At 40.4% G+C, this 14,476-nt stretch overlaps 1 protein-coding gene across 18 annotated transcripts in view; it reads left to right on the forward strand.

Moving 5' to 3' along the window:
- MEF2C (myocyte enhancer factor 2C) overlaps positions 1 to 14,476 on the forward strand; it is a 176,132-nt gene that overhangs the window by 129,439 nt on the left and 32,217 nt on the right. For 12 of the 18 annotated variants that reach the window (XM_040239667.1, XM_040239681.1, XM_040239668.1 and 9 more), the window contains 3 exons: positions 2,232 to 2,375; positions 11,891 to 12,077; positions 14,190 to 14,237. In XM_040239667.1, coding sequence (XP_040095601.1) covers positions 2,232 to 2,375; positions 11,891 to 12,077; positions 14,190 to 14,237 — 379 coding nt within the window. Of the gene's footprint in view, positions 1 to 2,231; positions 2,376 to 2,434; positions 2,573 to 11,890; positions 12,078 to 14,189; positions 14,238 to 14,476 lie in introns of all 18 variants that reach the window. The other 6 variants (XM_040239677.1, XM_040239684.1, XM_040239678.1 and 3 more) reach the window with 2 other exon arrangements.

The raw sequence follows: 14,476 nt of genomic DNA on the forward strand, positions 1-14,476 counted from the left end.
TTTTTTTAAAAATCAGATAATATGTACTTGATCTTACATATTTTTTCTGCATAAGAGAATTTTTATGAAAAATCCATGGAGTGTGATGCAAGACACTCAGAAATTATTCTTAAAACCTCAAGGGCATGTAAAGATCAAAGTGGAACCACATCATAATACAAATAGTCATCACAGGGAAGAATGTTTTTGCAATTGAGATAATGCCAATGAAAGAGTTTAAAATATAGGAAGTTAAGTTAGCAAATGAGGTTATTATTCTAATATATTATGACATCCTCAATAGTATTATTGTAGGAACCCTCTGGAAGTACTTATTCTGGGTGAAAAATGATAGCTGTAGATCCATGATAGGGGGACAGGTGGCCCCACCAATTATAAATTCCCCAAGATTGTAAATGTACATTTTATCATCGTGTGTCAAAATATTCATTTTAATATTCAGACATTTTACCACATAATAAGCTGTAACCATATGTTTATTTGTTATATTATATCACTGTAACATTAATAAATATTTACAGAGCCGCAGTGTATCATAGTTGTATTCAAAATGGTAGCTCTCAGTTTGATTTTAAGTGAATATCTTCAGTGCCTCAAACTAATTTTTAAAGCACTGCATTTGTATTACACATCAATAAGAGCCAAGGAGTTTAAATTTTTAAGACTTACACCTCCTTTTTAACTCATGTTGTTTTACTTATTTTCCCCAATTGCATGAATTAAAAATGGAGTGTTATCTCAGTTTTGAATTCCTTAGCTTGATGTCGCAGCTCTTGCTTTATTTGTATGTGAATTTGATCTTTAATAAAGATGAGCTCTGCTGAACTTTCTATGAATGAGAGACACTTAGGTACACAGCTCTTTAGAAACGATTTGGTAGTACTAGAAAAATTCAGAAAAGTTGCTAGTCTGTTAATAGTGTATATGGCAAGCTGTGTGATTGATTAATCAGAAGTTTTATAATCTCTAAAAACGTAACTCTCTGTAAATTCGGATTGTGTCCAATTAAGTTGACAACCATCAATTTTTAAAAAAGAAAAGTGAAAACTCAGGACTCCTGCCTCATACTTTTCGTGTTACAGCGTTATATGAGTATTTATCCTTCTGTGACAGCTGAGACTAGAGCAGACGTGCATTCAGGAGGTTGGAGACGAGGCACTGAGTTTTCACTTTCGTGTGTCAGGAGGCAGTCGCAGGGTGATCCTCCTGAGCTGCAGCCAGGAGGAGCCTGTTCTAGTGTGGTAGTTATTGGCCTGGTTACCTCTCTGCAGTGTTCTTTGACTTCCTTACTTAGCTCATGATAATGAAACCCTAGGGCTTCCCCGGTGGCTCAGATGGTAAAAAATCTGCCTGCAATGCAGGAGACCTGAGTTTGATCCCTGGGTCAGGAAGATCCTCTGCCACCCACTCCAGTATTCTTGCCTGGAGAATCCCACGGAGAGCGAAGCCTGGCGGGCTACGGTCCACGGGGTCGCAAAGAGCTGGACACGACTGAGCGACTCACACACACTTCTTCCTTCCTAATGAAGCTCTCTGCTCAGCTGTGTCGACTTTTCTTTCAGCCTCTGTTCAGGCAGACAACTTCTCAGTATTACCCACTTGAGTACAAATTTTCACATACAGAACTCTAACCAGAGTAAACGAAGGGATTCTCCTTTTGATCACAGTGTCTAAACATTCTTAATGGGTTCTTCGGGAGAACGTTAGCTGGATTCTCTTACCGCCTTTCGCTGTCAAATGCATATCCAAAGGTGGGGTGCAGGATGCTTTTAGTGCCAATCATTATGTTCAGCTCCAACCGGGGATCTCTTTCCACCATTTCTGCTTTTGTCATGATCACATTTTCAGAAATCATTGTGTAATGCCCTAACTTCTAATTTTTCTGTGGGAAAATAGTGTTGCAATTTGCCCCCTTGTATTCTTCTGTGATTGTCTCTCACTAGATATTGGAAGCATGTATGCATTCCAGATCATAGAACTTCAACCCTCATCCCATCTTTTGTTCGTTGAATTTGGTTTCAGCAGGAATATTCCCCTTTTACTTTTTTTCCTTGAGTAGTAATGAGTGCATTGTTGAAATGACTCACTTTTCTCTCTACAGTTTCTTTACCCTCATGTAATATAGCCCATGTAATAACCTAAAATACTGGCAAGCTTGAACGTCTATGACACCCCTGAATGTCTTTTACAGCCTTTGTCTAGGTTTGAACTTTCCAAATTATGTATTTCAGACGTTGAGAAAGAAGGGCCTTAATGGCTGTGACAGCCCAGATCCTGATGCAGACGATTCAGTAGGTCACAGCCCTGAGTCTGAGGACAAGTACAGGAAAATTAACGAAGATATTGATCTAATGATCAGCAGGCAAAGATTGTGTGTAAGTACTCAAAACACCCTTCATTTTTTTTACTCTTGATATTTCTCTGAACCTGGCAGGCCTTGAACAAGAAAGAGAACAAAGGCTGTGAAAGCCCCGACCCCGACTCCTCTTATGCACTCACCCCACGCACTGAAGAAAAATACAAAAAAATTAATGAAGAATTTGATAATATGATCAAGAGCCATAAAATTCCTGTAAGTACCAAAGGTAGATGGCTGGTCTGCTGATAACTGCTGCAGTAACATCCCTTAACCCTTTCAGTGAGGGCTTTCTCTCAGCAACGCTGCAAAGGCAAACCCAGAAAATAGCCATCTCATTCCAAGGGCCGTTCACTTGGAAAGCAAACCCTCAGGGTTGCTGAAGTTATGTCATCGAAACGAAGTGCCATTCGGAAGTTCATTTGGAGGTAGCAAGTTCACAGGAGGAAGAGAAAGATCTTCGTGACCCACCCAGAATTTACACAATCTCTTAAACACACAGTCCACACAAATCACCAGGCATTCGCGAATATGAGAGTCTCCTTCTGAATGAGGATTGACTATAAAATAGATATATTTTAACTGAGATCAGATACACAGGTGAGACGGCCATTCTCTCGAGTAAACTGCCGCTCATCAGCTCATCACCCAAGTAAACGCTTGTTCCTGAGTGAAGCTTCCACCCTCTCCCTAAACATGAAACTCAGCAGCAGCACTGAGGGGTTAAAGCTAATGCTCGCTGCAGGGAAGCGGAGTGCATGACAGCCTAATGGTAAGATTTCAACATGTTTGTGTGCTGGGGTGATGTTACAGCTTTATCAGAATATTCGCTTTGCCTACATCAACATTTTCCATGCTTTAACATTTGGCTAAATTTTGTCTTAACCAAGTCAGAAAATTCCTAACAATCAATCATATGCCTTGCCAGATATTTAAGAGAAATAACTCTGCATGTATTATTTTGTTTGCCCACATATTATAGAGGGGGAAAGTACATACCTTTTATTCTGTCATCAATCACGTGATGTTCATTGTGTGACATAAAGTGTTACAACTTGAGGTTCACATACTTTCTGAATAATGAATGTTTGTGTCTGAACCTTCACTGTATACAGGCTCCTCAGTAGGTAGTTAATTCCTTTCTCAAAAAAGTACAGTTTCTCTAAGTTAGGGAAACATCTGAAACCTGAGGATTGAGAGAGACTGTAGTGAAAACAGGCCTCAGCAATTACAAGTACAGATATCTGAGGACAAAAGCTCCAGGCCAAACCCACAATGACACTCACAAGATAAATGAATGCTTTACACATAGTAGGTGCATGATCAGACCATGTTGGATTATACTGAACCCTTAAAACTTCTTTTGTATGCTTGTTAAACTTCATGTCCTCATAAATAGATATCTGCTGCTTTTGTGAAATGAAATAATGTCCACAGGAAATCTTTTGTTGAATCAGAATTATTAATTCTCTCTATCATGAAGGAAAGCTAACTGCTGTAAACTCTTAAAGGTTTCATAAGACCAAGTACCACATACAGCATTTCCACAGTGGGTACTTGGTCAAAGGAAACATTTCCTATCAGAGGCAGCAATGCATACTTGCTGCAGCCAGCATTCTTAAGTGAAATCTCCTAGGATTTTATTGCCCAGCAGAAGGAAAGAAGGAGCTCCTTTGGGCCAAGTTTTAGTTCCTATGGCCTGAGTTTCTCTCACTATATAATACCCTAGTTGAGAGCTGCTGGGCGCGTTTGTGAATGTTAAGATTTTAAGGTGAAGCACGTTAGGTGTCTCAGGAGGAATGCCCGGCACGGTGAGGAAAGGGGCATGTGTGTAGAACTGGCAGTCACTCTCCATGTGTGTTTGGAGCTTTAACCCCCAGAGATCTGGGAGGATGCCCATGTTTGCACATTGGATCATTTCCCCTGTGCTCAAGGGGGAAAGAGGTGTAATGCATACCTGGGTTCCCTCACCGTATTTCATCCTGTCGTGCAAAGAGTTCAAAATCAGGATACATGATTTCTTAAGAGGTGCAGTGGCGTGCGGCAGGGGATGGAAAACCACATTAGAGCTCACAGGCAGAGCTGTGAGAAGGAGCCATACAGCTCCGGGCTGTGCCTCCAAGGCCCCGCTTCTTTAGTAAGTGCTTCAGTCTCCACGATGAAAAGCCCAGTTTTCGCACATCGCGTTTAGTTGCTGGAAGTAAATTTTGTTGAAAGTTTCCACAGCTGCTAAAACATTTACAGCAGGGCAAGGACACTCTGCCCTTTGTATGGAGAGAGTGTCTCTGCCTCTCTAAAAACATTACAAGGGTGTTTTTCTGTTCCAGAGACCCAGGTTGAAGAGTTTCCCCTTCTCAAATCGAGAATTTAATATCGCAGTCACCTGTTGGTACCATCTCATTTTGGCCCATATTCCTCAATGACATGAAATCATTCATGGCTGATTTGGCATCCCGTCGACCAGCATTTCCTCGTGTGGGGTTTGCCACGGTTCATGCTGGGCTTCACAGCGAGAAAAAAAAAAACAGCTCCATTTGAGGAACCAGGAATTAGGCAATGGGCTGAAGGGAGGCGAGGGCAAGAGCAGGATTGGTCGAGAGGGACCAGGAAGGGAGGAAGTGGAAATGGGGACGCGTGGATGTGTTGTCTTCGAATAACGAACCGTGAAGAGCAAGAAAGAAGACTGCAGCTAGGATCGAGGAGCGGGTAGAAAAAGTACTTGAGGTGATTTATATGCCGAGGAGGAACACTTAAAGAAGGAAACGATTGGACGTGTAGGTGAAATGGGGATAAAATGGCGAAGCGTCTCGGGGAAGGGGGATGGGCTGGGAGCCAGAAGGATTCGCACACGTAGTCAGAGTAGCAGCCGGGAGAGGGAGGTTGAGAGGCTGGCCACCTGATGACCTCTGCTTTGATACTGAATTCAGCTTCCGTAGCTTTGAGGTGGGGAAGCAGGTGCTTGAGAGAGGACCACGGGCGTGCCCACGGTGTAGACATTGTGAGGAGCTGCAGGCAGAGGGGGTGGCAAGCACCGGCCACAGTCATGGGGCAGCCTGGAAGGGGTTTGGATACCAGCAAGCGAGGTCGCTGGGCTTCCCTGGTGGTTCAGTGGGTGAAGAATCCACCTTCAATGCAGGAGACTGGGGTTCGATCCCTGCGTCAGGAAGATCCCCTGGAGGAGGGCATGGTAACCCACTCCAGTATTCTTGCCTGGAGAATCCCATGGACAGAGGAGCCTGGCGGTCTGCACTCCATGGGGTACAGTCCAGGGGTTCACCAAGAGTCAGACACGACTGAAGCGACAGCACACACACCTGCCAAGTGTAGTCTCTAGTCATCAGCGTTGTGTGATTCCTTTCTCTGCTAGTTCTCAGCAGGCTGGTCCTGGTTGTTCATAAGTGAGAGTGTCAGCTGTGGCCCCAAAAAAGAATTCTGTTCAGTCATTCCCATTAAATGAAAAAGGGCCTATTAACTAAAAATATTTTATTAAAAATATTTTATTGGACTTTTCCTTGTGGTAAGTTTGGGAAATCATGGGTTTTGGATAAAAGTTCAGATACCTTTCTGACCGCAGTGACTCACTTTAGTAACCATGATCCATTTGTTCAGGGATAGAAACTAAAAACGTTTTAGCTCTCATGCCCGTATCCCTAAAGCCGGGACCCGCAGCGTGGGTGTGTGACCTGTACAGTTGCACGGGGCCCTGCTTCCCTGGGCCAAGCCTGCTTAAGTGCTGCACCGTCCCCATCTTGAAACTCTTAGCAATTTTTTAAAGGGCCCCACATTTTCATTTTGCCCAGAGCCCTGCAAATTATACAGCCAGTTCTACTTATATCATCTTATTTAATCACGTGAAATTCTCTCTTCTTTCCTTTCTTGGGGGATTCTAAAATTTGGAGCCTGCCCCTGAAATCTTTGCAAGTTTGGAGGCTTTAATGACTTTCTGGCTTTCATTGTTTGACAAAATTTTTTTAAATTTAGATGCTGTTTGTTTGTTTTGGCTGTGCCGGCTCATCTAGTGGCACACAGGATATTTAGTTACGGCAGGTAGGCTCTGCTTCACCCATCAGGGATCAAACCTGGACCCCCTGCACTGCGAGTGTGGAGTCCTAGCCACCGGACCAGCAGGGAAGTACCTAGATGCTTTTAAGTTTCTTAATTTTGAAAAGTTGAGAAGAAAAAGAAAAAATGCCAATTTCTTATAAACATGGGTACATTCATGCATGCTAATATCAGAATTATATCTGACTTCTGTCTAGCAATCACAAGAGAGTTTTATAATAACTCTTATCAAATTGTTTATAGCCCAGAATCCTGGAAACTGAATGATTTGGGGATGATGGTCAGAGGTAGAAAGGAGTAGAGAGACTTTTACCAAATCGGTTAGTAGAGTGGTTCAGAATTCATTAATTGGTTATTAACCATCCTCTCTATTTTGGATATGCAAATAATCACGGGGTGGGGGAAGGTATTGGCTTTGTTCTCTACTGAGACACAGTCAATATTCTGCAGAATATTCAGGGGAGAAGTAGTCTTATAGTGGGGTCCTTAGGTATCCAGTTAAACATTTATAAGCAGTAATAGTGAATACAGAGTAAAACATTTTTAAGCAAAAGAGAGCTTTAAAATATGAAATCTGAGTAAATTTGAACAAAAGGACTCTTTAAGGTGTATTTTTTCCCAAGCCCTCATCCCACCCTGGCATCAGTAGGCATAAGCACACACCCTAAGATGGTGTTCAGCCATGTCCCATAAGAACCCATTTAGTCTGTTATGTTCCTGGTTCATAAATAATAAGCTTCTCACATGCAGCCCATACTCACTTCACAGTATGATTTCTGACCAAAATATTTTATTTCTATCCAAAAATGTATACTGTGTTGCACAGTCATTTAGTAGCAAAACCAACAGGCTCAGTCACTTGTTACATGACCTTGGATCACTTACTTAATCTCACCAATTTAAAAAAGAAGGTTTATATCCGTAGCGAAGGGATGTTGGAAGCTTCAATCATGTTGTGTATATAATTTACGGTATAGTGCCTGCTCAATAAATAATACACAGTAAGTTGTTGTAACCTTACTTTTACATTCATATAGTATCTTCCTAAAAATCCTTTGAATGAAAATATTCAATTAATACAACAAAAAGTGGGCTAGGCTACGTATTACCTCCTAGCAAAAGAGCTTTAGCATCTGATGAAGGGGGACATTAAGTGGTCATTGTCTTAATTGATCTTATAAAAGAAGAGAAAGCGATCAGGAGATGGGTGGGAACAGGAACAGGATTAAATAGGGTGGTCAGGGTGGGCTTCCTTGAGAAGACTAGCTTTTTTTAAATTTTATTTTATTCAAGGGTAGTTAATTTACAATGTTGTGTTAACTTCTGCTGCACAGGAGAGTGACTCAGTTATATATCTATTCTTTTTCATATTCTTTTCCATTATGGTTTATCACAGGATGTTGAATGTAGTTGCCCATGCTATAGAGTGAACCTTGTTTATCCATCACATATATGATTTTTTTGCATCAGCTAATCCCAGACTCCCAATTCTTCCCTCCCCTTTCCCTTCTCCCCCTTGGCCAACCACAAGTCTGTTCTTGATGGAAAAGACCAGATTTTGAGCAGAAATTTGAAGAAAGTGATGGAGTTAACCAGAGAAATAAGACAAGAATGAGGGAGGTGAGAAGAGGATGGCAGGAAATCAGTAATGGAGCCAGGAGAAAACTGGAATTAGGACCCTGTGGAACATTTGGAGACGTTGGGCTTTGCTCCAACTAGGATGAGAGTTCACGCAAGGTTTGGAATAGAGAAGGGCCATCACTTGATTTATGCTTCTAAAGGATCTGTCTGATTGCAGGGTTGAAAATAAAGGGAGGGCAAGGATAGAAGCAGGTAGCTATGAGCAGGTGACTGCAGTGATCAAGGCAAGAGATGGTGGTGCTAGAATCAGCCACTGGAAGGTGAGAGATGGTTGGAGGTTATATGTGGAAGTTAAGCCAATAGTGTTTCTGGGTAGACTGAAAGTGGGGTATGGGAGAAAGAGAAGATTCAGGGGTGACTCCAGAACTTTATTCTGTGCGAAGGAAAGCATTGAGCGGCAGCTGAAGATGGGAAGAGCTAGACTGGGGCTAGTTTTGAGATGCTTATCAGACACTTAAATAGAAATATTGAGAGTGTAGCTGAATATGCAAGTTTGGAATCAGGAGAGAAATCCAAGCTAGAACTAGAAAAAGGACCATGGTACTCTTTCACGCGAGTTTCCCAGGTGATGCTAGCAATAGGGTTCTATCCCTGGGTCAGAAAGATCCCCTGGAGGAGGACATGGTAACCCACTCCAGTATTCTTGCCTGAAAATCCCATGAGCAGAAGAGCCTGGGAAACTATGGTCCATCAGGTCACGGAGAGTCATACATGACTGAGTACGCACTCTTACATTCACAGAGCAGGGAGAAGAGGATGAACCAGAAACGAAAGCTGAGAAGGAGCAGCTATCAAAATAGGAGGGAAAATCCAGGGTTGTGGAAGCGGAGGAAGTTTATCAAGAAGCAGTGATCAACTGCGTCCCTGTTGAGAACTAAGAAGTTACCGTTGGATTTAGCAATCTGAAGGTTATTCATGACAATGACGAGAGCATTTTTAGTGAAGTGGTGAGGAGAACTTTTTTTAATGGAGTGAGTTGAGAGAAAGCAGTGTGCCAGATTTCCAATCCAGGTCACAAGAGCAGAACTGTCACTGGAGACACGATTTTCCAAAGTTCCCTACCAAACAAAGTGGAACATTCCCTTGCCATACACAGTAATTGCATTTCTGGGAATTTCAGTGCATAAAAAAAAAAAAAAAATCTGTGTTTCAGTGTATTAAAAATACCTTGTGTTTGCAGAACAAAGTTAGTTCTGACTCAGATGATTATTTAAAAGGTTTTTCATACACATGAATGTCCAGTGGAGCATTTGAAGGTGGGATGGGATAAGAGACAATTCTTTGTTGTGTACAACTGCCCCACATATAATAGGATATACAGCATATCATATTGGGGTTTCCCTGGTAACTCAGTCGGTAAAGAATCTGCCTGCAGTGCAGGAGACCTGGGTTCAATCCCAGGGTCAGGAAGATCCCCTGGAGAAGGAAATGGCAACCCATACTCCAGTATTCTTGCCTGGAAAATCCCGTGGACAGAGAAGCCTGGCGGGCTACAGTCCATGGGGTCGCAAGAGTCAGACACAACTGAGCAACTAAACCATCACCACAGCATATCTACCAACCAGGAAAATACCAGCTCAATCTTTGACACCCACAAGTTTCCAGAATGCCCCCCAAGGAGATAGCCCACCTGCAGAGTGTACCACAATTCTAGATCTAGAGTTACTACTGTGGATCTAGTGGAAAACAGATGGCAAACTCAGAAGGGTAATGGAAGAGAGTCTAGTAAAGGGTCTGTTTACAGACGAGTAGAGATCAGGCATGCTGCAGTCCATGGGGTCGCAAGGAGTTGGACACAACTTGAGCAACTGTACCGAACTGAGAGATCAGGTAAACTCAAGAAATAGCGAAGTACATTAGGGCTTCCAACCTGGAAGCTATTACCATACGTAGGTCTGAACGAGCAAGAGGAGGGAGAATTTATCAGAGCACAGTAAGATCTATGTCACTGGAAAGAGGACCAAAAGGGGGTTGTGCTGTTCACTAGGGGAAGGCAGCCTCTGCCATCCCCTGGCCCAGCAAGAGGGGAAACATATCCGGCCTTCTCTTCTCTGACTCTCTGTACTTCTGCCGGTGCCTTCATTGGCCCAGGTGAAGCCGGAGGGCCAGGGGAATGTCCTGGGTGCAGTCTGGGACATCAGCCTCCTGGGCCCAGGGCAGTGGAGAGGGGGTCGGGGGTAAATGGAGAAATCCTGGAAGGTTACTTTGTTTTCTCAAGTATGCTAGAGTAATTCTTATTTGGCCTTTTAATAAGGGAATGCAGTATTTTATTAACTCTATAGACATTTATTTTACAGCATACACTAATTTTTTTTGTTGTTGAAAGGCTTTGGGAGTTGGGGAACATAATCATTCTTTGATGTCTTATCAAACATTTATATTCAATCATATCATGGTGTTTATCCAAAATTATTTTTGTTACCGTGTTTATTACAGATAAAGCTTAATAAAATCTGTGTTAATATAACACTTTTATACTTTTATTTCCCCAAAATCAATGAAGAATCAAAGACATGTAAATGAAAAGAGTTATTGACACATTTGTTCTTATCTGTATTGCCATGTCCAGATCAGGGAAGAAATGAAAAACAGGAAAAGTAAAGAATAAGGGAGCAGAGGCAGAGAAAGAGGACAGTGTTGTAATTATCACCAGGATAAACAGAGAACTGCTGCAGAGCACATGGGATGCAGGCCAGCTGATCAATGAGAAATAAAAAGAAAAAAAATGTGATGTTAGGATTACAGAAAAAAAATAGTAAAAAGAGAAAACTTTGAGCCACAGGCACATATGCATTTAAATTTGTACAGTGGGTTATTAGAGACTCCCTGAGGGAATCTTCTATGTAAACCCTAATAATACATACTAGATCCACACATATACACACATATATATATATCCATTTTATATTAAGAATGCTTCATACTCTGACACCATGAGTCCTCTGGCAATATATTCAAACAGTATTTTCATTTATAATGTTAAAAATGAAAAAAAAAAAAGGAGGAGGAGAGGATATTTCAACTATGATTATCTAGCAAATGCCAGCAGAAAAATAAGCATGTGTGGGTTATATTGCCAAAATAATATCAAAAAATCAATAATTGGGGCCTGAGTTACTCTAATTAGACATCCACACAGTTTGCTAAATGTTTGCAACTCTCTCATTGGAGATATAGGTCTTGCCATTTGTCAATGTCAGTATATCCCAAAAGGTGAAGTATGATGTATATTCTGAACTATCATTTTAAAGTATGAATTATTGAATGATACATGCTCTGTTGAACCCTGTATCTTAAAATGTCGATTATCTTTAGAGTTACTTTCAAAAGACAGACTTTTAAATATAATAATTAAAATATATATGCTATTCACATGCCCAGAGATGATTTTATATCATTAAACTTCTGCATAAATATGCTTCAATAAGCAATTAAACCAAAGGCTCAAGTGTGCATTTTAATCCCTTTTCTCTGTAAAGTCATCACAGTCATGTACCTTTGATCTTGCAGTCATTTCTGGCACCAGATTCAGATATCAGAAATGAACAATTACCACTTAATAGAATGGAATTCAAAGACAATGGAGTCTAATGAAATGGGGCTTTGTTTTAAACAAAAGTGAAACGTTTTCTAATAGTTGCAGAGAAACAGTTCTAAGCACATTAAAGAAATCAGTTTATGATCTGAACATCTTGAGAGCTCTTCTTAATGATCTTTTAGACACCAAGCAGTTTGGAATTTGAAACTTCTCTTGGAAAAGTAAGGCTCTCTGTACTGGGCTGTGTTTCTCTTCGTTTCTCTTACCCATGCTTGTTTTTCTTGCTCCTACAGGCTGTTCCACCTCCCAACTTTGAGATGCCAGTCTCCATCCCAGTGTCCAGCCACAACAGTTTGGTATACAGCAACCCCGTCAGCTCACTGGGAAACCCCAACCTTTTGCCACTGGCCCACCCTTCTCTGCAGAGGAATAGTATGTCTCCTGGTGTAACACATCGACCCCCAAGTGCAGGTAACACAGGTATGTCCTCGTAATAACGCAACAGTGGCAAATCATTGGAAGGAGCTGCCTTTGGCAAAGAAGGCTGTTTTACCTACAAGATATTGAGCGTTCCAGCTTTCCATTTGTTACGTCCCTTCATCACTTAATACCTATCCCCATCTAGGTCTTCCACATGATAAAACCTAACCCTGTTAGCCTATCTTTCAAAATCTTACATGACCTGCAGTTTATATGTTTAGCCTATCACCCATCTCCTCAGGTGGCTATATTTTAACCGCCTACTTTCTCAAAGAGAACACCAAATATCCTGTCTCCATGCTTTTGTTTCTCCTCTCCTCTTGCCTAAAATGCCATTTTCCCTCTTACTTCTAGCCAGATATCACCTTTTCCATGAGATTTTTTTCCCGTGTCCCTTGATTGCATTTATCTCCTTTAGTTATTTATTATTTTGGCCAATTTTTTATTTATCAATCAAGTAACTTATAGCACAGAGGACTTAAAGCAGAGAAGAAATGTGATGCTATAGCATAATTTATAAGAACTGAATTAAAAACAAAACTAAGTCAGAAATGAAGATAAGAGCACATCACAAGGACATACACAACTGCCGTAAATTTGTGTCTATAATTCCAGGAGATTCTTATGGTTATACAATTCACAGTGTCTCAGAGAAAAGAAATCTTTGCTCAGGAGAAGTTTGGCCATTCTTAGAATTCAGATCAAGTGATACACAATAGGATTTACTGTATTGAGTATGTGTCCATTTCCCCACTGGACTTACAGGACCTTGAAGGAAAGAATGTCCTCTTGCTTGTCAGGTTCCCGGTAGGAACTCAGTAAATATGAGTTGAATATAACTGAATAAATCCTTCATATTTCTAAAATAAGCTCCAAAATTGAATTTCTAAATTGTGTACAGCCAATCATTATACATTTATATTTTATTTCTTAAAAAGCACTTAATAGGGAATTTTAATATGTCTCAGACATACTTTTTATTAAAAGTAATTTATCCACAGAAGAATTTTTCCTTCAGAATACTTATATCTGCCTTAGAATTAAATGTGTATTACTTTTTAGTATAGAAACTTCATGTAGAGGATACAATCAGCCACGTTAAAAAAAATCTTGATAAATCTTAAATCTGAGAGATATGTATAAAGGACTTATGCTGTTATCCCTACTTCTGAATATGTTGAAATTTTTCATAAGCATTTTCAATAACTATATGTATTCCTTTTAGATCATACTCAAATGCTGTTGAATTTCCTATTTGATGAACTCATGATCATTTATTTTAAAAAAATCTCCTGGTTTATTTCCAAAATATTTATTTGGTTGGAAATAATAAACTCTTTCCTAAAATGTAATGAACATTTTCTTCTAATTCCAAACCCAGTACCAAATAATAATAATAGCAATTAGAAAATAATCTCACTGATACTCTGTTCTTTTAGCTGAATTTTGTTTCTTAAAAAGTAAAACTAATTACTATGTTCAGTATCTTTTTGAAACATCCTAACTCCCATAAATGCAGATTGCCGAATTTTAACCTGCTTTCTTAAGCTAGCAGTGAATAAACATATGTCTCTAAATTTGTGGCCAATAAAGCCTGTTTTATTGTATTAGTAAGATTCAGGTAGTAAAGGAAGTCATTCATTGTTAGAAGATTCATGAAACAACCAAAGTGCTAGGCAATTAGCATTGCACAGAATTAATTGTATAAAATATATTTACAAAAAATTAAACATCAAATATACGGTTATTTGAGTATATAATAAACTTTACTCTTCACTTTCTAGAAAATGCAATCTTAGGAAAACTAAATGTAAAAATACAGTAAACATTTAGAGACCATTCAAAGACTAGATTTTTTTGACTAGATTTTTTTTTAAAGGTAATCTTTCTTAGGCAAAAAGATGTTGCAAAATGTCAGTGATAGAATGTATTTTTAGTGTTTGAGCACAGCATGTCTCAGTAAAACAAATGTCAGCCATCTGACCTAGGTAACACTTGAGAAATTTAGGACTCTTGGGAGAACCCTAAGAATACTGCAGTTGCTAGAGGTACAGCGCGCTGCCCCGTGGGCCGTTGGCTGTGCTGCTTGTGATCGTCCTCTCTCGCCCACAGGTGGTCTGATGGGTGGAGACCTCGCGTCCGGTGCAGGCACCAGTGCAGGTGAGTGGAGGCCCAGTGCTGGAGTGCACGCCCTTGTTGAGCAGCCCTGTACTTGGTGATCTGCAGAAGCGAGTCTTTTCCACAGAGTTGAGAGATCAGGGAGACGCATGGGAAAATGGCCCCAAGAATCTCTAAAGCATTTTGATGAAGCAGGAGTGATTGGATAGTAACAACTATGACTGTTTATTAAGTAGACCTTTCCATAATAAAGCTTCAGCTAGTCAACATAAGCAGAATTG

This window comes from Oryx dammah, unplaced genomic scaffold, assembly GCF_014754425.2.
Source record: "Oryx dammah isolate SB20612 unplaced genomic scaffold, SCBI_Odam_1.1 HiC_scaffold_5, whole genome shotgun sequence".
Classification (NCBI taxonomy): Eukaryota; Metazoa; Chordata; class Mammalia; order Artiodactyla; family Bovidae; genus Oryx; species Oryx dammah.